At 43.8% G+C, this 25,852-nt stretch overlaps 1 protein-coding gene across 5 annotated transcripts in view; it reads left to right on the top strand.

Annotated features, from left to right (window-relative positions):
- LOC121009336 (synaptotagmin-like protein 2) overlaps window positions 1-25,852 on the top strand; it is a 140,455-nt gene that overhangs the window by 57,468 nt on the left and 57,135 nt on the right. For 2 of the 5 annotated variants that reach the window (XM_040442386.1, XM_040442382.1), the window contains exons 1-2: window positions 21,565-21,695; window positions 22,047-22,459. In XM_040442386.1, coding sequence (XP_040298320.1) covers window positions 22,338-22,459 — 122 coding nt within the window. In that variant the 5' untranslated portion in view covers window positions 21,565-21,695; window positions 22,047-22,337. Of the gene's footprint in view, window positions 1-21,564; window positions 21,696-21,841; window positions 21,919-22,046; window positions 22,460-25,852 lie in introns of those variants that run through there. The other 3 variants (XM_040442385.1, XM_040442383.1, XM_040442384.1) reach the window with 2 other exon arrangements.

The following is a 25,852-nucleotide window of genomic DNA, read 5'->3' as shown; positions in this document are numbered from 1 at the left end:
GGCGGGGACACAGGGGCCCCATAATCTCCTATTGCTCGGGGAAGTGCCCCTCCCGAGACCAGGCTCTGGATCCAGGTGCTGGTTTGAAAACGGTAGAATATTTTTTGTGGGACAACCTCTTTAAATGTTCCTGATCACCTACTTATCATTTACATGCAGCAATTAACTCCTCTATATAGGGACAAGCGATTTCATCAGTCACTCATGGCCATACAGATTAATGGTTTCAGGGCAGCAGATCGCTGTTTACACAGGACAGTGTGGTGCTGCAGAACAATGCTTTCACCCGATGAACAAGTGTTTACTTTTTCATTGGGTGATCAATGACACCTTAGTAAGGCCTCTTTCACGCGAACGTATTTGTTCCTTGGCCGTATTGTGGGCCACATACGGCGGTTCCGCAATACACGGGTCACCAGCTGTGTGCATTCCGCATCACGGATGTGGACCCATTTACTTTAATAGGTCCGGAGATGCGGTGCTTCCTTCCGTTCCGTGCTTCTGTTCTGCCAAAAAATAGAACTTGTTCTATCTTTTTGCGGAACGGACGGATCACGCACCCATTCAAGTTGAATGGGTCTGGATCCATCCCAGCCGCCGCACGGACGTTGAAAAGGCCTAAGGCTTTAAGGTGTGTGGTCACCTTTGTAAAGTTTGTATCCAAAACTAAAGCCAAAATAACCCCTGTCACCCATAACCTTATTTTGCTCTTGTTATTCAAGCAACATCTTCCCGCACCTTGTGGCTGTTGTCATCCATTGTTTTACAAGATACAGTACATTTTCCTAAAGGGTTAAGTTACACAAATTCCTTCAGGCTTATGAGGTTCTTAGCTCCCTTGCTCTAAGCAGTTAATCTATTTAGATAATTGTGGCATAATTGAGAGAGTGCAGCCCTGTGTAGTCCTCCTTCAGCTGTCCCTGTACAACCGAGCTGAACATATCCAAGGAGCCAGGTGCCCAGAAATTCTCCTACTAGAATAAGGGTCCATTCACACGTCCGCAATTTCGTTCCGCATTTTGCAGAATGGAATTGCGGACCCATTCATTTCTATGGGGCAGCACCTATGTCCTGCCCGGATCCGGAATTGTATATCCGCACTTCCGGGTCCGCAATTGCGGACAAGAATAGGCATTTTCTATTAAGTGCCGGTGATGTATGGTCTGCAAAATGCGGAACGCACATCGCCGATGTCTGTGTTTTGCGGATCAACGGATCCGTGGATCCGCAAAACACACACGGACGTGTGAATGGACTGTCGGTCAAGTGATTTCAGTACCCGGTTCACTGCTAAAAGGGTTAATGCTATAAATATTTTAGCTCCAGTGTGAAACTAGCCTTATAGTGTCAGCAGCATTTATTACATGCAGTGAGCCGTTCAATAATGTTGGAAGCTGATGCCATTTAAAGGGGTTTTCCAACATTTTACTACTAATGAGCTATCCTCAGGATAGGTCATAAGTATTTGATTGGTAGGGTCCGACACCCAGGAGCCCCACCGATCAGCTGTTTGAGAAGGCAGCGGCGCTCCTGTGAACACCGCTGCCGTTTCACAGCTTACCAAGCACAGCACCGTATATAGTATAGCAGCTGTGCTTGGTATCACGCTCAGCTCTATTTACTTCTATGGGGCTGAGCTGCGCCTAGGTCATGCAAACGATGAAGGTGTTGTCATTGGCCTAGGAGAAGCAGAGAGAAGGCCGCGACGGTCACAGGAACGCCTGTACCTCCTCATACAGTTGATCGGCAGGGGTCCCGGGTGTCTGACCCCCACCCTTCAGATACTGATGACCTATCCAGAAGATAGGTCATCAGTTTTCACATCTCCGAAAACCCCTTTAAGGCCTCATGCACACGACCGTTGTGTGCATCCGTGGCCGTTGTGCCGTTTTCCGTTTTTTTTTTCGCGGACCCATTGACTTTCAATGGGTCCGTGGAAAAATCGGAAAATGCACCGTTTGGCAGCCGCATCCGTGAGCCGTGTTTCCTGGCCGTGAAAAAAATATGACCTGTCCTATTTTTTTCACGGCCAACGGTTTACGGACCCATTCAAGTCAATGGGTCCGTGAAAGAACACGGATGCACACAAGATTGGCATCCGTGTCCGTGATCCGTGGCCGTAGGTTAGTTTTTATACAGACTGATCCGAAGATCCGTCTGCATAAAAGCTTTTTCAGAGATGAGTTTTCACTTCGTGAAAACTCAAATCCGACAGTATATTCTAACACAGAGGCGTTCCCATGGTGATGGGGACGCTTCAGGTTAGAATATACTAACAGAACTGTGTAGATGACTGCCCCCTGCTGCCTGGCAGCCCCCCCCCCTGTAGTTAACACATTGGTGGCCAGTGCGGCCGCCCCCCCCCCCCTCCCCTGTAGTTAACTCATTGGTGGCCAGTGCGGTCCCTCCCCTCCCCTGTAGTTAACTCATTGGTGGCCAGTGGGCCCCCCCCCCTGTAGTTAACTCATTGGTGGCCAGTGCGGCCGGCCCCCCTCCCTCCCCTGTAGTTAACTCGTTGGTGGGCAGTGGGCCTTCTCCCCTCCCTCCCCCTCCTAATTAAAATCTCCCCCCTATCATTGGTGGCAGCGGAGTGTACCGATCGGAGTCCCAGTTTAATCGCTGGGGCTCCGATCGGTAACCATGGCAACCAGGACGCTACTGCAGTCCCGGTTGACATGGTTACTTAGCAATTTGTACAACCATTATACTTACCTGCGAGCTGCGATCTCTGCGTCCGGCCGGGAGCTCCTCCTACTGGTAAGTGACAGGTCCGGCCGGGAGCTCCTCCTACTGGTAAGTGACAGGTCATGTCACTTACCAGTAGGAGGAGCTCCCGGCCGGACCTGTCACTTACCAGTAGGAGGAGCTCCCGGCCGAAAGCAGAGATCGCAGCTCGCAGGTAAGTATAATGGTTGTACAAATTGCTAAGTAACCATGGCAACCGGGACTGCAGTAGCATCCTGGTTGCCATGGTTACCGATCGGAGCCCCAGCGATTAAACTGGGACTCCGATCGGTACACTCCGCTGCCACCAATGATAGGGGGGAGATTTTAATTAGGAGGGGGAGGGAGGGGAGAAGGCCCACTGCCCACCAACGAGTTAACTACAGGGGAGGGAGGGGGGCCGGCCGCACTGGCCACCAATGAGTTAACTACAGGGGAGGGGGGGCCCACTGGCCACCAATGAGTTAACTACAGGGGAGGGGGGGCCCACTGGCCACCAATGAGTTAACTACAGGGGAGGGGGGGGCCACTGGCCACCAATGAGTTAACTACAGGGGAGGGGGGGGGCCCACTGGCCACCAATGAGTTAACTACAGGGGAGGGGGGGGGGCCACTGGCCACCAATGAGTTAACTACAGGGGAGGGGGGGGCCAGCCGCACTGGCCACCAATGAGTTAACTACAGGGGAGGGGGGGCCGGCCACCAATGTGTTAACTACAGGGGGGGGGGCTGCCCCCTGCTGCCTGGCAGCACCTGCCAGGCAGCAGGGGGCAGTCATGTACACAGTTCTTTTACTATATTCTAACCTGAAGCGTCCCCATCACCATGGGAATGCCTCTGTGTTAGAATATACTGTCAGATTTGAGTTTCACGATGTAACTCAAATCCGACAGTATATTCTAACATAGAGGCGTTCCCATGGTGATGGGGACGCTTCAAGTTAAAATATACCATCGGATTGGAGAAAACTCCGATCCGATGGTATATTAACTCCTGACTTTACATTGAAAGTCAATGGGGGACGGATCCGTTTGAAATTGCACCATATTGTGTCAACGTCAAACGGATCCGTCCCCATTGACTTGCATTGTAATTCAGGACGGATCCGTTTGGCTCCGCACGGCCAGGCGGACACCAAAACGACTTTTTTTTCATGTCCGTGGATCCTCCAAAAATCAAGGAAGACCCACGGACGAAAAAACGGTCACGGATCACGGAAAAACGGAACCCCGTTTTGCGGACCGCAAAAAAATACGGTCGTGTGCATGAGGCCTTATAAGGCTGGGTTTACACACACCTTAAAAATTATGCTGTGGAACTGGCATAAATATCTGCACCAACATCCACTATGGCAGGGATGCCCTACCTGCTGCCCTCCAGCTGTTGCAAAACTACAACTCCCAGCATGCCCGTACAACTATTAGCCTACAGCAGGGCATGGTGGGAGTTGTAGTTTTACAACAGCTGGAGAGCAGCAGGTGGCACTATGGCAACCTGTAGCTCTCCATACAGATTTTGTTGTGGATTTTGGTGCATCACTAACTGAATTAAAACCATGGGGAAAATATGTGGCATTCATACTGTTATCACCAAATATTCAAACACACACATATAATGTAAAATGATCATTTATTGATGCAATTTAATACAAAAGTCAATGAATAACATTATAACTCTTCCTCCTGGGGGCGTGCACGAAACGCGCATCGGGGTTACGTGGTCTCTCCAGGTTCTCGGTCTGTATAGGAAACTCCTCATAATGATCTGGTGTTATTTTTTGGTATTTTATTACACCTATAGCAGTAGCCTTGTGCCCAAGTGGGGTGTATCAGGCCTCTTTCACACGGGCATTGCCGGAAAAGGTGCGGATGCGTTGCGAGAACATGCACAATTTTTCCGCGCGAGTGCAAAACATTGTAATGCGTTTTGCACGCGCGTGAGAAAAATCGGCATGTTTGGTACCCAAACCCGAACTTCTTCACAGAAGTTCGGGTTTGGGTTAGGTGTTCTGTAGATTGTATTATTTTCCCTTATAACATGGTTATAAGGGAAAATAATAGCATTCTGAATACAGAATGCTTAGTAAAATAGGGCTGGAGGGGTTAAAAAATAATAATTTAACTCCCCTTAATCCACTTGATCGCGCAGCCGGCATCTCTTCTGTCTTCTTCTTTGCTGTGCACAGGAATAGGACCTTTGATGACGTCACTGTGCTCATCACATGGTCCAATCATATGGTTCATCACCATGGTGAGGGATCATGTGATTGGATCATGTGATGTGACGTCACCACAGGTCCTTAGCCGGCAGCTCAACATTACAGAAGAAGACAGAGATCCGCAACTACGCGATCAAGTGGACTCGGTGAGTTAATTTTTTTTTATTTTTAACCCCTCCATCACTATTTTACTTTGCATTCTGTATTCAGAATGCTATTATTTTCCCTTATAACCATGTTCTGAGGGAAAATAATACAGATCGGGTCCCCAGCCCGATCGTCACCTAGCAACCATGCGTGAAAATCGCACCGCATCCGCACTTGCTTGCGGATGCTTGCGATTTTCACGCGGACCCATTCACTTCTATGGGGCCTGCGTTGCGTGAAAAACGCAGAATATAGAGCATGCTGCGATTTTCACGCAACGCACAAGTGATGCGCGAAAATCACCGCTCGTGTGCACAGCCCTATAGAAATGAATCGGTCAGGATTCAGTGCGGGTGCAATGCGTTCAACTCACGTCTTGCACTCGCGCGGAAAACTCGCCCGTGTGAAAGGGGCCTTATGGTAATTTTTTTGCCTTAAATATTTGGGCTGCTTTTTGAATGTATGTTCCCAATGCCTTGTGCAGGATCAGGATGGAGTATGTAAGTGTGGTACCGATTATAGTGGTCACTATACATTGACTTTTGTCTATACTCGTGTGAGTTATAGTTAACATGTGACCATAACCTTGGGGAGAGTATCTTTGTCATGGCATCTCATGTATTGCTGCTAAACTTTATATAATGTTATTCATTGAGTTTTGTATTAAATTGCATCAATAAATTATCATTTTGCATCATATGTGTGTGTTTGAATATTTGGTGATTTTAGGTACGGTGTCACACATATTGCACCAATTGTGGTTTTGTAATATTGTAGATTTTTATTCATACTGTTATCTCACGCTATGAGCGAATGGGGTTTATTAAAATCCCATTAACTAACGTTGCATTGTACATTCACAAGATAGGAGGTTTGTGAAGAGAACCAATTAGTTCCTTAGATGCATTAGTGCAAAGGTTTTTCTGTTGTCAGGTCCTGGTCCATTGTGATACAACTAGGACTAATAGCAGAAAATGTTTGACATTTTGCAAGCTCTTGTACATTGCTAATTACTTTTGTTCTGCATTTGTAGTGTTCCACATGTTTGGATTAGTTTAAAAAAAGTCAGGTTTAATTTACTTTAAAAAAATGTTTTATAAAAAGAAAATCCATAAGCAATGTCTCCTGTTTAGCTGTAAATTCACTTTAAAATGATTTTTTTCGGTGCTGAGTTGGATTACTTTATCTATGTCCCATCTTAAGAAATTGTGATATGTGTGCACATCCTGTCTGCACGCACAGCAAATAGAAAGAGCTTAGAGGACTATTTTCTTTGGTTCGGTGTGCATTAGGCACTGGGAAAAACAGCAGCAGTTTGTTAGATGTGGATTCGTTTACACTGGTTTTAACACTGCAGTAAATTGGTTTTAAGTGACGATTTTGTCACTGCGTTCCAGTTCTCTGGTTCTCATTAGGTAAGAGAAATCTGCTTCAAAACCTAAACTTTATTTTAAGAAAGCAAAGTTTACGTTATTATAGCATTACACTTTAACTCCTTAGTGAACACCAATATAACTTTTTATGCTGGTCAATAAGGAGACTTAGGCTGGGCTGTTGCCTTTCAATGGCAGCCTACTCTAAGCATGAGAGCAGGGGCTTAGCTCACACGTAACGCCAAGCAGAAATGCCAATCTGGGCCATTTAACTCCTTAGATGCTGCAAGCAATAGCGCCTGTGGCATGTAAGCGGTTACAGAGGGAGTGGACTCCGTCTCCCCTCAGCACCTCACAAATGAGATCACAGGGTGCTGATGTCTGTGCACGCAGGCTGGGGCCTAGTGAAGACCCCAGACCAGCCTCTAGCATGTCCCAGAAGGCCTTGCGTCTCTGGCTACAAGAATAGTGCAAAGTATTTTAGAAATGATCAAGAGAGCCTTTTATAGTCCTCTTGTGGGACTATTAAGTGGTTAAAAAAAGTTACAAAAATGTTATTAAATAAAAAAATATATAAGTAAAAAATATACCTTTTTCCACTGAAAAAAACTATTTTTACTGGAAAAAAAAAAAATCAAAAATAAAATCTCCACATATTTGGTATTGCTGTGTCCCACAATTAGCATGTAATTTATTCCCTACGGTGAATGCTATTAAAAAAATGCCAGAATTCCTACTTTTTTCATATTAGCCACACACACACACAATACAAAAAAAGAATAAAAAGTGCTCTAAAAGAATTATGTACTCCAAAATGATACCATTGAAAACTAAAAAAGTTATAATGTTGTTTATGTCGAAAAATGATTGGCGTAAAATCTATAATGTAAAATCTCAGTGGCAGTGTTGCTGTTTTTTCCTATCCCCCTCCCAGAATAAATTAATAAAACTTAACCAGTAAGTTTTGTGTACCCCAAAATGGCAACATTAAAAAAAACTACAGCTTGTCCCACAAATAACAAACTCTCATATGGCTACATAGATGGAAAAATAAAAAAGTTTTAGACAACAGAAAAATGAAAACCAATTGAGTGGCCATTATGGCCCAAAACAGGCTGGTCACTAAAGAGTTAAAGGAGTTGTCCCATAATTGCAAGCCATAATCATTTTATAGATAAGGGGTCAGCAACCTTTGGCACTCCAGTCGCTGTGAAGCTACAACTCCCAACATGCAGATTTGGTCTGCTGTTCTTGTAACTCCCATAGAAGTGAAAGGTAGATTCTGGGAGTTGTAGTTTTAGAACAGCTGGAGTGCCAAAGGTTGCTGATCCCTGCCATAGATGATAAAAAATTATGCCTATTTGCCATTTACAAACCAATCCAGAGAAGAGTTATGGCATTTACTTAGAATGGCACTGCCTAGTGTTCAAAGTGTATAGGCCACATCCTTTTACTGAGCAGGATAGTAGGGTCAAGCAAGCGCACTCATTCTTCCTACAGTCAGGACTCTGTTCACTGTAGAGCAGCCATTAAAAATGGCTTTCTGCCCTGTGTTCCCTGCAGAACAGCCCATAAAAATGGCCTTCAGAAGGCTAGAAGCTGCTCTGCAGTAAACAGAAGATCACTAGCCATAGACCTGACTGTGGGGAGAGCAACTGTGCATGTGTGACCAGCAGCACATAGCTCAGCACATGGACATGCACATTGCTGTACACATTGACCACCAGGTGGTGCCATACTGTGCAAGTAAATGTCATAACTCTTAGGATACAACGTAAGACAGGGAAATGTCTAGCAAACATGCTGGACACCAAACACCACCAGACATGTAACACCAAACTAGACATACAAACACCCTGAACATAACCCACTCCAAACAAATAAAGATAGGAAGGGAAGGAGACACCGGGATGACAGGTTTATATCAAGCTTGCGGCCACACTCAGGAAACACCTTAATCCTCACTAGCCAGAAGATTAACCTCTTGCTAATCAAACAGCAGGGAGGCACACCTTAAAGGGGAAGTGCACGTGCAAACTACATGTTGCCCCTGGCAACCAGTCTGCACGGCTACCGTCAAACACCAATATGACCGTGACAGTCTCCCAATCGGCACCCCGCAAATGCGATCGCGGTTGCCGATGTGTGTGAAGGCTGCCTGGGGTCTGATGTAAGCCCCCGACCACCCTTCAGTAATTTCCAGCAGGCTGCGCCTCTCTGGTGCAGCCTGCTGGTCAATGTTAGAATAGCATAGGGATAGTGCATTGCATTTTAAGAGCAATCAAAAAACTGTCTGTTATAGTCCCCTTGTGGGACTATTAAGTGGTAAAAAAAGTAAAATAAAAAAAATCCCATATCCGCCAGGTCAAAAGAGGTGCCCTTCGGACGTTTATCCAATCCATGAGACAAATAATTCCTCGTAACTGGAAGTCCGCTGATAGTTTGAGGAGAATCACTTGTTCGACGGCACTAGACACCTTGGTACACATGGAAGAATTAGGCGCAGAGTCCCATAACCAGCTGTCCACCCACGCTCCGATTTGGGAGCCATGGCTGCAATTCAGAGGCTCTCCTCAGTTCCTAACCTGGTTGGCAGATGATGCTTCTCCCCGCCTAGCGGATTAGGCTTTGGTGCTCCTCTTGCATTCTGTGCTCCCCTCTCCCCCTCACCCTTGCCCTCTGGCTTATATCTTCTGTTTCTCCTTCCTTCCTGTCTCTCCCACTCGTCTGTCTTGTCTTGACAACCCCACAAGTTATGTTATTATTTGCTATGCCTGTACTTCGAAAATATTATGGGTCATGTTGTATAGTCATTTTGCCTTTATAATCTGCCCAATAAACAGATTGAACCATAAAAAAGGTGTTTTATTGCAAAAAAGTAGTAAAATGTAAATAAAACTATATGTATTTGGTATCACTGTAATCATATTGACCCAGAGAATAAAGATATTATGTTATTTATACCAAAAAATTAACGCCGTAAAATTATAACGTAAAAACGCAGTGGCAGTATTGCTGTTTTTCCCATCTTCCTCCCAGAAAGAGTTAATAAAAGTTAATCAGAAAGCTATGTGTACCCCAAAATGACGCCATTAAAAACTTCAACTTGTCCCGCAAAAACCAAGCCCTCATAAAGCTATATAGACGGAAAAATTAAAAAGTTATAGCTCTTGGAACGTGACGATGAAAAAAGGAAGAAAAATGCTTGGTCAGTAAGGCCCAAAACAGGCTAGTCACTAAGGGGTTAAGAAAAATAAATAAATAAAACAAAAAATATATAAAAAAAACAAAAAAAAACAAACAGAACCATCATCATAGTGGCATTATTTACACAAAACTGTATGTAAATAGATATTTATATCAAAATGAAGCAAAATAGGGAGCCCATTTTAACAATATATTTTGATGTCAATTAGTATATTTCAAGAGTAACTAAACTTTTATTGGTCTGTTAAATTTTTTTTTTTACTTTTTTTTTGTCAGAACTGTTTTTATTGAACAGCAAGAGTCAATGATACATAGATGTAACATCCTTACAAATCAGCATAAGTTGTTGACATTGGACATCAAAACATCTAAGCTACCAGGAAGAACAAACTGTGGCGTGCAGGTAGGGAGAATGAGTCTACAAGAGTGTAGATAGAAAGTTATGGTCAGAGGATAAGGAGTAACAGAGGAGGATTAGGACAGAACTCCATCAGAGGAGTTCTACAAAAGATGGCTGCTTTCTCCCCAAAACAGCACCACAGCTGTCCACAGGTTGTGTGTGGTAGGTATTGCAGCTCAGCTCCATTGACGTAATGGGGCTGAACTGTAATACCACACCTGTGGACAGATGCGATGCTGTTTATGGAAGAAAGCAGACATATTTTTGTAATCCTCGAGAACCCCTTTAAGTATTCAGAATTCAACCAAGGCGATCAAACCCACAGGAAGGAAGCCATAATTTTATTCTCGCAGCCAGCCAATTTGTCCATCCTACTGGCCACCCACATGTCTGTGGCGGGAGGGTTTGTGTTCCTCCATTTGAAAGGTATTAGTTGTTAAGCTGCATTGAGAAGATGAGTAGCTACTGTACGTCAGTTGCCATATCTGGGGAGCTAAATAAAAATATGTTCCAGGGCCAGTTTAATTTAAGTGACAGAGCATACAGTACTTTATAAATGGCGGCGTTGTCTGCCAACCTGAAAGGTTTGAGTTTACGACAGTCCCAGCATGAATGTTTATTGGTTTACTTTAAAATGTTCTACATATCCTAAAAATAATTTTTCTGTGGAATCCGAATACCATTTATGTAATAAATCCTTGTAGATTTACTGAACTTCCTACACATTATGGACGCCATTTACAAAGTCCTTTTGCATAGAGTCAGGATCAGGACCTACCAATGGTTTAGCTTCAACTGTTTTCTGTTGTGTATATCAAGTAGCAATATTTAGCAACTATGTGTCTTTTAGAAATAAATTTGATCTTTTTTTAAATGAGACAGCAAAATGTACAGATCTGAATGTTGAGAACCCATGTGGTACATTAGACTAGATTTTTTTCCTCCCAGGTGCAGAACATCTTATCTAACAAATCAACATCTTGAAATAAAACTCAGTCCAGATGGGTCTGAACCTGAATGGAAAGAAATAATTTTCCTGTTACAGCAGCTAAAAAAAATATTTATCTCAGCGCTGCAGCTGGGTTGCTGGGATGTATACCATCTGCTCAGCGCTCATGAAATGTCAATGCATAAAGAGCCAGCTTATAAAAATAAAAATTATTAAAGAGATTAAAAATATAACTTTATTACAAAACTTCCAGTCAATTCCATTTTTGAACATTTCTGCTGGACGTCAGTATCACAAGTTTTTATACAACATTCATGGGCTATGTTCAAAGTAAGCCAGCTGTTTTAAGAGGCCGGGGCGATCCAGTGAACACTGCGGTCTCTTCACAGCATATCCAGCTCAGTGCCGTACTCTGTATAGCTTGGTATTACAACTCAGGTCATTTCACTTGAATGAGACTGAGCTGCGTCCAGGCCATGTGACTGATGAACGTGACATCACCAGAGCACCACAGTCTCTTCAAACAGTTGATAGTTGGAGGTGCCAGGAGTTGAACCCCACCAATCTGATTTTGATGTCAGTGACTAATATTGATGACCTATCCTGTCCCCTTTAATCATCATCTAGAGGTATTCCAATATTTGTGTATGGTGCATGATTATTCATTTCCATTTGCTTTTATTACCCAGTAAATGTGATAAAATAACAGATGTTTTATTATGAGTATTATCTTAATGTCTTGAGATTATTTTATAGTGAACTATGTGCAATGGGTTTTCATTGAAAACCTTTTGTGCTCTGGCCTGGCTAGCACAATGTCCATGGCTTTGGCCTTCTACTTATCGTTGAGATAGTTGAACAAAAGGATCAGTTATGATCAGTTATAATAGCTCTATAATAGAGCAGTGGTGGTCAACCCATAGCCGGATGCAACCCTTGACTCTATGTAATTGCTTTTTCATTACGCTCAATGTACAATGTTACTGTCAATTATGGTAAATGAAAAATATGGATACAAGCCCATTGTTGTCATCTATAGGGATCCCAGTGGCCTAATCCCACTGGTCTGAATTTTTTGTCACATCTAATAATACGATATAAATATGGTGGGGAAATCCCTCTATACTTCAAGATGTACAGTCTAAGACAGGCCTGACTATTTTAATGTTTTATTGTACATACCGTATTTTTCGCTTTATAAGACGCACCTGATGATAAGACACACCTAGGTTTTTGAGGAGGAAAATAAGAAAAAAAATATTTTGAACCAAAAGGTGTGCTTTTGGTGGATTTTGAACTAATGGTGGTCTGGGGATGACACTATTATGGGGGCATCTGTGGATGACGCACTGTTATGGGGCATCTGTGGATGACGCACTGTTATGGGGGCATCTGTGGATGACGCACTGTTATGGGGGCATCTGTGGATGACGCACTGTTATGGGACATCTGTGGATGACGCACTGTTATGGGGCATCTGTGGATGACGCACTGTTATGGGGCATCTGTGGATGACGCACTGTTATGGTGCATCTGTGGATGACGCACTGTTATGGTGCATCTGTGGATGACGCACTGTTATGGGGGCATCTGTGGATGACGCACTGTTATGGGGGCATCTGTGGATGACGCACTGTTATGGGGGCATCTGTGGATGACGCACTGTTATGGGGGCATCTGTGGATGACGCACTGTTATGGGAGCATCTGTGGATGACGCACTGTTATGGGGGCATCTGTGGATGACACACTGTTATGGGGGCATCTGTGGATGACGCACTGTTATGGGGGCATCTGTGGATGACTCACTGTTATGGGGGCATCTGTGGATGACGCACTGTTATGGGGGCATCTGTGGATGAAGCACTGTTATGGGGCATCTGTGGATGACGCACTGTTATGGGGGGATCTGTGGACGACAATATTGGGGGGATCTGTGGATTACACTATTAGGGGGGCATCTGTGGATGACATTGTTATGAGGATCTGTGGATGGCACATATATAGCATCTTATGCTATATATGTGTCATCCACAGATCCCCCCCATAAGTGTCACTGTGTAAATAGCGACCCCAAAACACTGGGCCCCGCACAGCAATTTTCATATGTAAGGTGTAGTCATGTAATCCTAATTAAAGTAGCGCAATCCTCTGCAGTAGTACTCACTATCAAACTACCATAGCAGGCTGGCCGTCCGGCAGCGTAACGTCACTCACTCCGTCATGCGCCTGCTCCTCCTACTTTATTAATGAAACAGGAAGAGCAGGCGCGTGACAGAGTGAGTGACGTTACGCTGCCGGCCTGCCTGCTATAGTAGTTTGATAGTAAGTACTACTGGAGAGGTTTGCACTACTTTATTTAGGATTACATGACTACACTTTACATATGAAGATTGCTGTGCGGGGCCCGGTGTAATAGAGTACAGTGACTGCAACGAGCCGCGCCGCGTTTTTCTGGCCTCCAGCCCCTAGTCCCTTCCCGGTAATACAGTGCAGGCCGTGCTGTGCAGCATAGTGGCCAGTGATGTATCAGTGTCAGAAAAGTAAAAATGGCAGCATTTGCTTTATAAGACGCACTGCCATTTTCCCTTCACTTTTGGAGGAAAAAACGTGCATCTTATAAAGCGAAAAATACAGTATATATATATATGTACAATGTCTATCTACAGTGGCATGCATAAGTATGGACACACCTGGTCAAAATTACTGTTACTGTGAACAGTTAAGAAAGTTAGAAATGAGATGACACATTCTCTTTCTATTTTAACCTGTTCCGGACATAGGGCGTACCGATACGCCCTGATGTCCGAGTCCTTAAGGACACAGGGCGTACCTGTACGTCCTATGTATTTCCAATCGCCGCCGCTCGGCCGGCGGTGATCTGAACCCGGTGCCTGCTGAAATCAATCAGCAGGCACCCAGGGTCAATGCCCAGGGGGGTCCTGTGACCCCCCCGTATCGGCGATCGCTTCAAACCGCAGGTCAATTCAGACCTGCGGTTTGCAGCGCTTTCGGGAGATTTCTGATCCCCGCGGTCTGTGATCATCAGGGCTGTGCTGGGGGGGGGGCGGGCAGGCATGCGATCATCCGCCCGCCCCCTCTCTCATGATGGCCAAGCGGTTAGCAGAGTGTCAGCACATTGCTGACACTCTGCTTAAAAACGCCTGAAATCTGTGCTCGCACAGATGTCAGGCATTTAACCCCTTCCATGCCGCGGTCCATAGTATGGAAGAGGTTAACAGGGAGGGAGCTCCCTCTCCCATCGGAGGGCTGCTGTGCCTTTTCAGCCCCCGATGGGAGAGGGAGGGGGCCCCCCTCCCCATCACCCACTGCTCTGCTGTGGCAGTGAGTGTTGGTTACCATGACAACCGGCTGTCGAAGGCGTCCGGCTGTCCATGGTGCTGATCAGACTTCTGCTAAAGGCAAAAGTCTAATCAGACTTTGTAAAGTGAAAATACAGTGCAGTACACTATATAGTGTACTGTACTGTATTATACAGACATCAGACCCACTGGATCTTCAAGAACCAAGTGGGTCTGGGTCAAAAAAATGTAAAACAAAAAGTGAAAAAAAAGTAAAAATAAAAAACACATTTATCACTGATTAAAAATGAAAAAAATTAAATTCCCTACACATGTTTGATATCACCGTGTCCGTAACGACCTGATCTATAAAACGGTCCTGTTACTTTCCCCGCACGGTGTACGCCATAAAAAAAAAAAAAAAAATATGATGAAATTGAAATTTTGCCCACCTTACTTCCCAAAAAAGGTAATAAAAGTGATAAAAAAAAGTCGTATGTACGCCAAAATAGTACCAATCAAACCGCCACCTCATCCCGCAAAAAATTAGCCCCTACATGAGACAATGGCCCAAAAAAAACAAAAAACTATGGCTCTCAGACTATGGAGACACTAAAACATGATTTTTTTTGTTTCAAAAATGAAATCATTGTGTAAAAGTTACTTAAATAAAAAAAAGTATACATATTAGGTATCACCGCGGCCGTAATAACTTGCTCTATAAAAATATCACATGACCTAACCCCTCAGGTGAATACCATAAAAAAATTAAAACCGTGTAAAAAAGCCATTTTTTGTCACCTTACATCACAAAAAGTGTAATAGCAAGCGATCAAAAAGTCATACGCATCCCAAAATAGTGCCAATCAAACCGTCATCTCATTCCGCAAAAATCATACCCTACCCAAGATAATCGCCAAAAAACTGAAAAAACTATGGCTCTCAGACTATGGAAACACTAAAACATGATTTTTTTTGTTTCAAAAATGAAATCATTGTGTAAAAGTTACTTAAATAAAAAAAATTGTATACATATTAGGTATCGCCGTGTCCGTGGCAACCTTCTCTATAAAAATACCACATGATCTAACCTGTCAGATGAATGTTGTAAATAAAAACAACAAAAAAAAGGTGCCAAAACAGCTATTTCTTGTTACCTTGCCTCACAAAAAGTGTAATATAGAGCAACCAAAAATCATATGTACCCTAAACTAGTACCAACAGAACTGCCACCCTATCCTGTAGTTTCTAAAATGGGGTCACTTTTTTGGAGTTTCTACTCTAGGGTTGCATCAGGGGGGATTCAAATGGGACATGGTGTCAAAAAACCAGTCCAGCAAAATCTGCCTTCCAAAAACGTATGGCATTCCTTTCCTTCTGCGCCCTGCCGTGTGCCCGTACAGCGGTTTACGACCACATATGGGGTGTTTCTGTAAACTACACAATCAGAGCCATAAATATTGAGTTTTGTTTGGCTGTTAACCCTTGCTTTGTAACTGGAAAAAAATTATTAAAATGGAAAATCTGCCAAAAAAGTGAAATTTGGAAATTGTATCTCTATTTTCCATTAATTCTTGTGGAACACCTAAAGGGTTAACAAAGTTAGTAAAATCAGTTTTAAATACCTTGAGGGGTGTAGTTTCTAGAATGGGGTCATTTTTGGGTGGTTTCTATTATGTAAGCCTCAGTGACTTCAGACCTGAACTGGTCCTTTAAAAAGTTGGTTTTTGAAAATTTCTGAGAAATTTCAAGATTTGCTTCTAAACTTCTAAGCCTTGTAATGTCCCCCAAAAATAAAATGTCATTCCCAAAATGATCCTAACACATTAGGGGTGCACCAAAATTCCGGCGGCCGAAAATATCGGCCGAAAATGGGCCTAATCCGTTTCGGCCGATATTGGTACATATCGGCAGAAAATATGGGGTTTGGGATTTGTGGGATTTGTCACCCGCGCCGGGCGGGCGGTTTACTTTAACTCACTGGATCTTTATTTTACCTTACAATCGTGACGCTCTAGTAACAACTCTGCAGGCAGAGCGGAGGGCGGCGTAGCGTCACTTACTCACGTGACGCGCCTGCTCCGCCTCCTTCATTCATAAAGTGGGCGGAGCAGGTGCGTCACGTGAGTAAGTGACGTTACGCCGCCCTCCGCTCTGCCTGCAGAGTTGTTACTGTAGCGTCACGATTGTAAGGTAAAATAAAGATGCAGTGAGTGATTAGTCTGCTGTTATGGGCCGGGGCTGTTATGGGTAGGGGGATCGGTCTATGGCACTGCTATGGGGAGGGGGGATCTGTGCACTGTTATGGGGAAAGGGATCTGTGCACTGTTATGCCCATAACAGTGCACATATCCCCTTCCCCATAACAGTGCACATATCCCCCTCTCCATAACAGCGCCACCCACAGATCCACCTCTCCATAACAGCGCCACCCACAGATCCCCCTCTCCATAACAGCGCCACCCACAGATCCCCCTCTCCATAACAGCGCCACCCACAGATCCCCCTCTCCATAACAGCGCCACCCACAGATGAATTTCATTCATGAAAAATAATTATTAATAAAATCATTTAAAAAAAAAGTATTTTAAAAGTATTTGGGCAAAAAGGCAGTTTCGGTCAAGGGCATCCTGAATTTTCGGTTTCGGACCAGAATTTTCATTTCGGTGCACCCCTATAACACATAGTAGACATATGGGGAATGTAAAGTAATAACTATTTTTGTAGGTATTACTACCGTATGTATTATAGAAGTAGAGAAATTGAAACTTGGAAATTTGCAAATTTTTGGTATTTTTTTATATATAAAAATGACTCCATTTTACCAGTGTCATGAAGTACAATATGTGACGAAAAAACAATCTCAGAATGGCCTGGATAAGTCAAAGCGTTTTAAAGTTATCACCACTTAGTGACACTGGTCAGATTTGCAAAAAATGGCCTGGTCCTTAAGGTGAAATATGGCTGTGTCCTTAAGGAGTTAAGCAAAAATCTCAGCATATTGCCTGGGTAGCGGCTGGATCTCCACCAGACCCCATATTATATTAGTAGAGCTGCATTTACATGTACAGTTTATGGATGTGCATGAGCAATAGTTACTAAAATCCTTCTCCCCCCCCCCCCCCCCCATATAGATTTATTGTTTGTGTCTGTGTACGGAGAGCGATGTGCTGCCGACAAACAGTGATTTTAGGTGCCGCATGAATGATGCCATCACCCAACGAATGAGCATTTGCAGCCGCTCTGTCAGTTTCCTACACATATATACTGTATTTCATATTACTGTATATACTGTCACTGTATATAATGTAATTGTGTAATACTGTTGAGGAGGCCCTGACAATAGCAGTGGCTTCCCCTGTTTCCACTATAGCTATGCACCTGAGTGCTGCTGCTCTTTCATTCTAAGGATTGGTAGGGGTCATATACCAATATAGGAGATATATATTGTCTCTTCTGACCATGAGGAGACCACTTTAGCTACTAAGTGTAGTCTTCTGGAGTGTACAGTAGTGGGCAGGCCTGGCGGTGGCTCTGCTGGCAGTGGGCTCACGTCACGTTTTTCCCATCCGTTTAACGTATACAAAAATCGTATACCTTAAACGGATGCCGTAAACATACAGTGGCATCCGTTCACCATAGAGTTTTTATTGTAAAAAAAAAATATGTTTTTTTACCGGACTCTGCAGGATACAAGAATGTGGTGTGCTGTGTTTTTGTATCCGTTTTTTTTTTCTAACGTATATGTCAAACTGAGGCATAAAACGTGATGTGAACCCACTCTAACTATTACATTTGCAATCTGTATATTATTTTTTCGAGTGTTGTGTCAATAGCCTACACCTGTAGCAAACAATGGGAACTTGTCAAATATTGAACACACACACGCAGTATTAAAGGGTTGTATGTTTCTACATAGTACAGTAATATTTTTTTGATTTTATCCTGCAGCAAAACTTGTCTAATATAGTACATTGGGCCCATATATAAAAAAGACCTGTGCCTAATGTATCATTATGGATAAATACACTCCACAAAGGAGCACGGCCTACAGCATGCATTCACGTGTCAACATTTACAAGCCAGAAGAGGAAGAAATAAAACTATTGCATAATAGTCATTCGTTTCTATCTGTTCAAGGTTGCATTCACTAGTAACATGGATCCACATATTGAATACGGCTTCACACAGTGCCGCAAATTACCAGGATATAATATAATAAAAAATCACAGAAACAGATTAAAAAAAACTTCATGCATGATATGAAAAATGAATATGCGGATGTACATGGCTACATTTATAAAAGAAAACACAATAGATGTAAACATTATATATGGACTAAGCCCTCACTCTGATATGATAAAATCTGAGACTCTCAGCCAATATATTTTTAATCAAAACACATCTGTGCCCGCCTACCCGCGCCAAGGTAGTCTCAGTAAGGCAGGACCTACTCTAAACTCTACTGTGTTAGTGCATTATTTTCTGTGATTTTTCTTTTATAAATGTAGCCATTTACAGGTCCAGGCGAATTAAAAGAAAATGGTGCATGGCACAAGCAGAAGAGCAAGCTGATGTTAAGACATAGAATTTGTACCTTATGGAAAACAGGCAATATGTGAGGGAAGGCAGAACGCCCCCTTAGTTTCCTCACATAGTTGTTGTCCCATGAATGATCCCCGGCCTGTACACTCTGTAGTCTTCTGCTCAGCGGGCATGATGATGTCATGGCATTGTGCTTACTGCTGGAGAAAGCACTGGCTGGGGAATGGTGGAGCAGGGAGCTGACTGCTCCTAGCTTCCCTGTTTCATTCTACTGTATCTGTGTCCTTAGGACGCAGATATGGTTGAAATGGGCATATGCGTCATCCCTCCAAATTCATTGCATATGAACCTGACCGAAAACAAAATGATGACATTCTCCATTGGACTCTTCTTGTATGGTGCTATCTTCATATCTATAGAGTTTAAAAGAGCCTCTGTATACTACACATGTTCTAGGCTTTGTCGTGTGCATGACTCCTAATATCACTAGAGTCTTACTGATAATGATCCATCAACCCCACGTGTCGGGAAGAATGAAAGCAATTTGTTTTGGGAAAGGTTTCCCTTCTGCTCTCAGACAGGATGTATTCCTGTTCTGGCAAGAAAATATGTATGGGACCACTAACCTCATATACAGGTATGTATGTTACACAGGCATGTACGGAATACATACATACCAAGATTAAGTGTAAAGGCATCACAATTTTATTGTTTTCTCAATAAATCATCATTCACTTCATCAGCAGCACCGATCGCCAGTTTGCCTCTACAGCTGCGGACATCGCTGATGCCCCGGTGCGGATCTGGCTGCAGCTGTTATACTATTTCTACAAGTCCATTCAGCGTCGTGCCTGACTTGCCACATTTGATGTGCTATAGGGGCCTAGTGTGTATTTTTTTTAATCTAATTTCAGATTGGCTTGTTGATACCTTCCGTGGCAACCAAGGGCATATATTTTGGTGTGAAATATGGAATAGGCAGATAGAGAAATATAGACAATGAGTGAATCGGATGTATTAAAGCGTGCATAATCTCCTATAGCTGTCGGCCTGACTCCCCCATACACATACATGTTCGGTTTGGCTGAGCATGCATGTGTTTGCAATGGGAAGAGAGAAGAAAGCCGCTGTCAGACACCTCAGGCACCAACTTAGCTTCCAGGAGAACAAAAGGAATGAATAAAAAATTCTGAGTAAGGGCTCGTGCACACTGCCGTTGCCCGCCTTTTCCGTGCATTGGGGACCGTTATTTGCAGTTCCCAATGCACGGGCAACATGCGTGCGGATTCCGTAGACTGATCCAGACCCATTGAACTTGAATGGGTCCGTGATCTGTCTGCACTGCAAAAAAATAGAACATGTTCTATTTTTTTGCGGTGCGGAGGCACAGAAAGAAACCCCACGGAAGTGCTTCTATGGGTTCCGTGCCTTTGTGCTGCATCGGACCTTCTGGATTGCAGACCCATTCAAGTGAATAAGTCCACATCCGTGTTGGGGGGTGCACACGGCCGGTGCTCGCATATTGCGGACCCGCTGTTTGCGGACCGCAATACAGGCACGGTCGAGTGCATGAGCCCTAACATGTATAGGAAGCTCCCAACTCTCCCCCGACATAATGTTGGAAGGAGGTCAGGGGCTCATTGGCTGACAGTACACTAATGTGTATGGGGGCCTTTAGTGGTCATCCCTGAAAGAGGGAAGACATATATACCGTATATTAGCTTTCAAAGTATTGTTTTATTCTCATCAGGTTTGTACACATTTGCATCTAGTTTACAGTATTTATTACACCTGTGCATCCAAGATGAAAAACGTTCCCCGCGTCTGTATGTGAAACTTTATGGAGGCTCTCTGAATTGGAGATATATGAAATAAAGCAGCGATCACAGGAGCAATAATTCACTAGAACATTACCATTAGGCTGGATTTAGACTGCCCAATATTCGGGCCGATTACTGGGAACGAACGCTCCAATGAACGCTCGTTCCTAATAATCTGCCCATTTAAAGGTGCCGCAGATCATGCGATGAATGAGCGAAAAGCGGACACCTCAATTATCGTTCCAAGGCAGCAGATCGCACTGTCTAAACAGCACTCTGCTGCCCAGGAGCAATGATTTTGTATGTGGACGAGCGATAGCAGCAACGATCGCTCATTCTCATACTGTGGAGGTGATCGATGCCTGTAAATGCAGTGCTTTAACCCTACTGAACAAGCAGCCGATTGTCAGGAAGAAACGCTTCCTTCCCATCAATCTACTGCTCATCAAATGTGCCTTTTGTCCCTTCACAGACTGAAATGGCTGATAACAGGGAACAATAGATGACATTCAGTTGCACGGCAAATGTCGATAAGCCTTTAGGTTCCACGGGGGAGACAATGTAGCTGCCTCTGGACAATGTCAGCTTTTTACAGCTTTCTAATGTGCACTGATATGTACATGTATAGAAAGCTGCCGCTCTATTTTTGTAACCTTTCGTGTACAAGACTTCAAGAACAGGCTTTGCTGGCTCCTTTCCAGCAATTGTTCACTATAGCTTTAAGGAAACTGGGCTGACTGTCATCATAGCATGTCCACAAAAGGAGGTTGTCACCATGTATTTCTGGCTGTGGCCACGGGCAATGATGAGTAAAAGGGTTAATGGAATTATCAGCGTGCAGGATGGTAAAGGAAAGTGGTAGGACAGGTAGACACTCCCATCTGAAGTTTATTACTGCTCTGCAGATGCCTCCAGATCGGAGTCCAGAAGAACATATGGACTGTTAACATCTGGAAGACCCTTATTCAGACTTGCTGAGTCTACCTGAGATCATTCTCTCTGCAGCTGCAGGTGACCTTGGAATTTGACAAATGACCCCCTGCTTTGTTCTGTCCACACACGCTAGGCTCCATGTTTACCCTTTCATTTTTTTTTTTTCTAAAAGAACACGTCCTGGTCTTTCCGTGTTTGCTTTTCCCGTGCCCTTACTTCAGAGAGCTGATATCACCACATTCAGTTACCTTACCAGAACTTGGAATAAGTAGGGTTCTGTAGCGTTCTTTGGAATCGACGAGTAAATATCCGCCCCCATAGTACACATTCAGTCGCCATATGCTGCATTCATCTTAATCTAGGAAGAGTCTTTTTCTCTCTTTCTCTCCACTAACCAGTCCAGTTGACAACTCTTGTTTTCTTTCACAGGAAAAACTATGACGTCTGGAATGGACCCTAAGCGCTATTACTAGAGACAATGGGGACCACTGTAGTCTGCTTGCGTTACTTGGAAACACAGTGACTGCACTGGGGAAAGTGGATGGAAATTATCCTTCATTACTTCTGGACAGCAAATAAATTGAGACGATGAAGCTGCCAAATTTCCACATGTTTAGCTCTTGCTAACTCCATTTCTCCATAAAGAAGTTCCTGCTTGTGGTCCTCCATGGTTGACGTTTACCAGCTTGATTTGAAGTAGTAGTTTCTGTACTGTTTACAATGAAGAACAGCTCGGGCACCATGCTGGACCTCACCTTCTTGACGGATGAGGAGTATGAGAAGCTCATGAAAGTTCTGCAGAGAGATGCTGAGCTACAGAAGAAAGACAGCGACCGCATCAGGTAGGACCCTGTGAACAAGTCTACAAGAAGTGATCGTAAAACCTCAGACAGATTGTTACTCAGAGATCGTGTACTGCGTGATTAAAACAAATAGATTTAACTCTTCATTGGTTGACGTGTGAGGAAAAAGCAACATATGGTATCATGGGTTTCTTTAGAATGTCTGACACTTAGAATAAACTGCCTTGCTTTCACTTGTCTGTAAGGTAGTCATTGCTGAATATCTTAAGGTAGTCATTGCAGGATATTCTTCTCAATGTCTGTCTGGAAAAGTGAAATGCCAGCTTTTAGGGTGGTTCCACAAGTATTTTTTTTTGCTGCTTTTTTGGTCTGCCAGATGTTACGTGTTACAAACAGTACATTTTGTGGTGGCATTTTAAAACCGTATCCTGGTGGGTTTTTTTTGTTTTGTTTTTTGCCAAAGTTCTTTTCTGAGACTTTTATACTGATGACCCTATCCTCCATATCCTCCTGTATAGGTCATCAGTATCTGATTAGTGGGGGTCCAACACCAGGGACCCCTGCCGATCAGCTGTTTGAGAAGGCACCAGTGCTCACAGTAACGCCGCAGCCTTCTCTCATCTTAACAAGCACAGCGTAGTCCATTTGATAACGGCTGTGCTTGGTATCTTGCTCAGCCCCATTCACTTCAATAGGACTGAGCTGCGCCTAGGCCATGTGACTGATGAACGTGACTTCACATGGCGTAAGCTAAGTTACGAGAAGGCTGCAGTGCTATTGGGAGGTCTGGTACCTTCTCAAAGACCTCATCGGTGGCGGTCCCAGATGTCGAACCTCCACCAATCAAATAAAAGTCTTGGAAAACCCCTTTAAATTGCAGCATGCTTTGGGTGTCGCTTTTTTCAGGCAATTTCTATAGAAAAAAAAAGTGAGTTAAAAATGCAAGTAAAACATTATGACTAAAAAACACCACTGAAAAAAGGTTGTAAAAAATACATGGATTTCATGGTGCTTTTTATAAAAATAGAAATAAGTGTGGAAACACCCTTTAAACTTTTTCTGCAAAATGTGCATGCTTTCAAATAAACTTTTTGTGCACTATCCATACAATTTAGCAGGGGCGGACTAGGAACGTAAAGTGGCCATGGAAAAAGAAAACTAAAAGTGGTCCCAATTTGTAGGCAGGTCCAAATAACAGAAGTTGGGGAAAAACAAGTATTTGCACAATACCATGGTGCAAAACCAAATAACACAGTGTAGCACAATATACTGCCCCAAAAGCTTTCCTCTGTAGTGTGCATCAATAGCTACCATCTTTTGTCCTCCTCCTCCAGTTGTCTATGGAGCAGGGGGCTTAGGAGGTAAAATGAATTCAGGAGGACATGTGCAGTCACTGGCCGGGTACATGAGTACCTGGTTCTCACTGCATTAATTACTGTTGAGAGCGCTCATTATGTACCCGGTCAGCGGCAGAGAGGAGGACTTGGGTGGCCCCCTGTGACATCAGCCCGCTGGGAAATTTCCCTGTAAGGTCTATGGCCAGTCCGCCCCTGACAATTAAGGTAGGTCCACACATGATGATACGCTGCAGATTTTTCATTGTAGAACTGTGAATGAGATTCTACAAATTGTGCATTGATGGTGACCTGCGGTATGGACTTTAAATCTGCAGCGTCTCCATTCATGTTGCCGATTTTATCAGTGGACATAACCTAAGGGTGGATTTACGCTGGGCCTGTGCCATCAGTCACATGAACGCTGCAGCCAAACAATTCTACACCCAATCACATTACACAAATATATAGAGAATTTTATAAATATTTTTTATCAAAACTATTTTGGACCAACTCCACACCACAAAATCTGAATATAGGGTACAGCCACATGTGGCATAAAGGCTGCACATTATCAGCAGAGGAATAACGTAAGTAATGTCAGTAGCATTTGCACAGTACACTGTAGACCACCATTTACTCCTCACCATGCTCCAATCTACTGCTCTCTCTTGTTTTTTTTCCTATGGCCCCTTTCACACAGGCGTTGCGGGCACACGCGCGATTTTTCCGCGCGAGTGCAAAACATTCTAATGCGCTTTGCACTCGTGTGCGAAAAATCGCGCATGTTTGGTACCCGAACTTCTTCACAGAAGTTCGGGGTTGGGATCGGGGTTGTGTAGATTGTATTATTTTCCCTTATAACATGGTTATAAGGGAAAATAATACATTCTGAATACAGAATGCATAGTAAAATAGCGCTGGACGGGTTAAAAAAATAAATAAAAAATTTTAACTCACCTTAATCCACTTGCGTATGCGGTGCGATTTTCACGCACGGTTGCTAGGAGACGATCGGGATGGAGACCCGATCATTATTATTTTCCCTTATAACATGGTTTATAAGGGAAAATAATAGCATTCTGAATACACCTTAATCCACTTGCTCGCGCTGCCGGCATCTCGTCTGTCTCCTCCTTTGCTGAACAGGACCTGTGGTAAGCATTCATTGCAGGAACAGGACCTGTGGTGATGTCACTCCGGTCATCACATGATCCATAACATGACCCATCACCATGGTAAAAGATCATGTGATGGATCATGTGATGACCGGAGTGACGTCACCACAGGTCCTGTTCCTGCAATGAATGCTCACCACAGGTCCTGTTCAGCAAAGAAGGAGACAGACGAGATGCCGGCAGCGCGAGCAAGTGGATTAAGGTGTATTCAGAATGCTATTATTTTCCCTTATAACCATGTTATAAGGGAAAATAATAATGATCGGGTCTCCATCCCGATCGTCTCCTAGCAACCGTGCGTGAAAATCGCACCGCATACGCACTTGCTTGCGGATGCTTGCGATTTTCACGCAACCCCATTCACTTCTATGGGGCCTGCGTTGCGTGAAAAACGCAGAATATAGAGCATGCTGCGATTTTCACGCAACGCACAAGTGATGCGTAAAAATCACCGCTCATGTGAACAGCCCCATAGAAATTAATGGGTCGGGATTCAGTGCGGGTGCAATGCGTTCAACTCGCGCATCGCATCCGCGCGGAATACTCGCGCGTGTGAAAGGGGCCTATCTCTCTAGCTGCTTTACTTCTTCTCCTCTACTTCTTGCTGTTGAGGTTCCTCAGGGTTCAGTTCTAGGCCCTCTCCTCTTTTCTCTCTACACAGCCCCTATCGGACAGCCTATCAGCAAATTTGGTTTCCAGTACCATCTCTGTGCTGATGATAGCCAACTATATACTTCTTCCCATGATATCACCCCTGCTGTACTACAAAACACTAATGACTCCACTGTCTCTAACATCATGTCCTCTCTCTATCTGAAACTAAATGTTTCCAAAACTGAACTACTGGTGTTTTCTCCATCTTCTGACCTACCCAAACCTGATATCTCCATCTCAGTGTGTGGCAGTACAATAACGCCTAC

The sequence above is a fragment of the Bufo bufo genome, chromosome 8, assembly GCF_905171765.1.
Source record: "Bufo bufo chromosome 8, aBufBuf1.1, whole genome shotgun sequence".
In the NCBI taxonomy this organism is placed as follows: Eukaryota; Metazoa; Chordata; class Amphibia; order Anura; family Bufonidae; genus Bufo; species Bufo bufo.
This window is presented reverse-complemented; position numbering and strand designations above follow the sequence as displayed.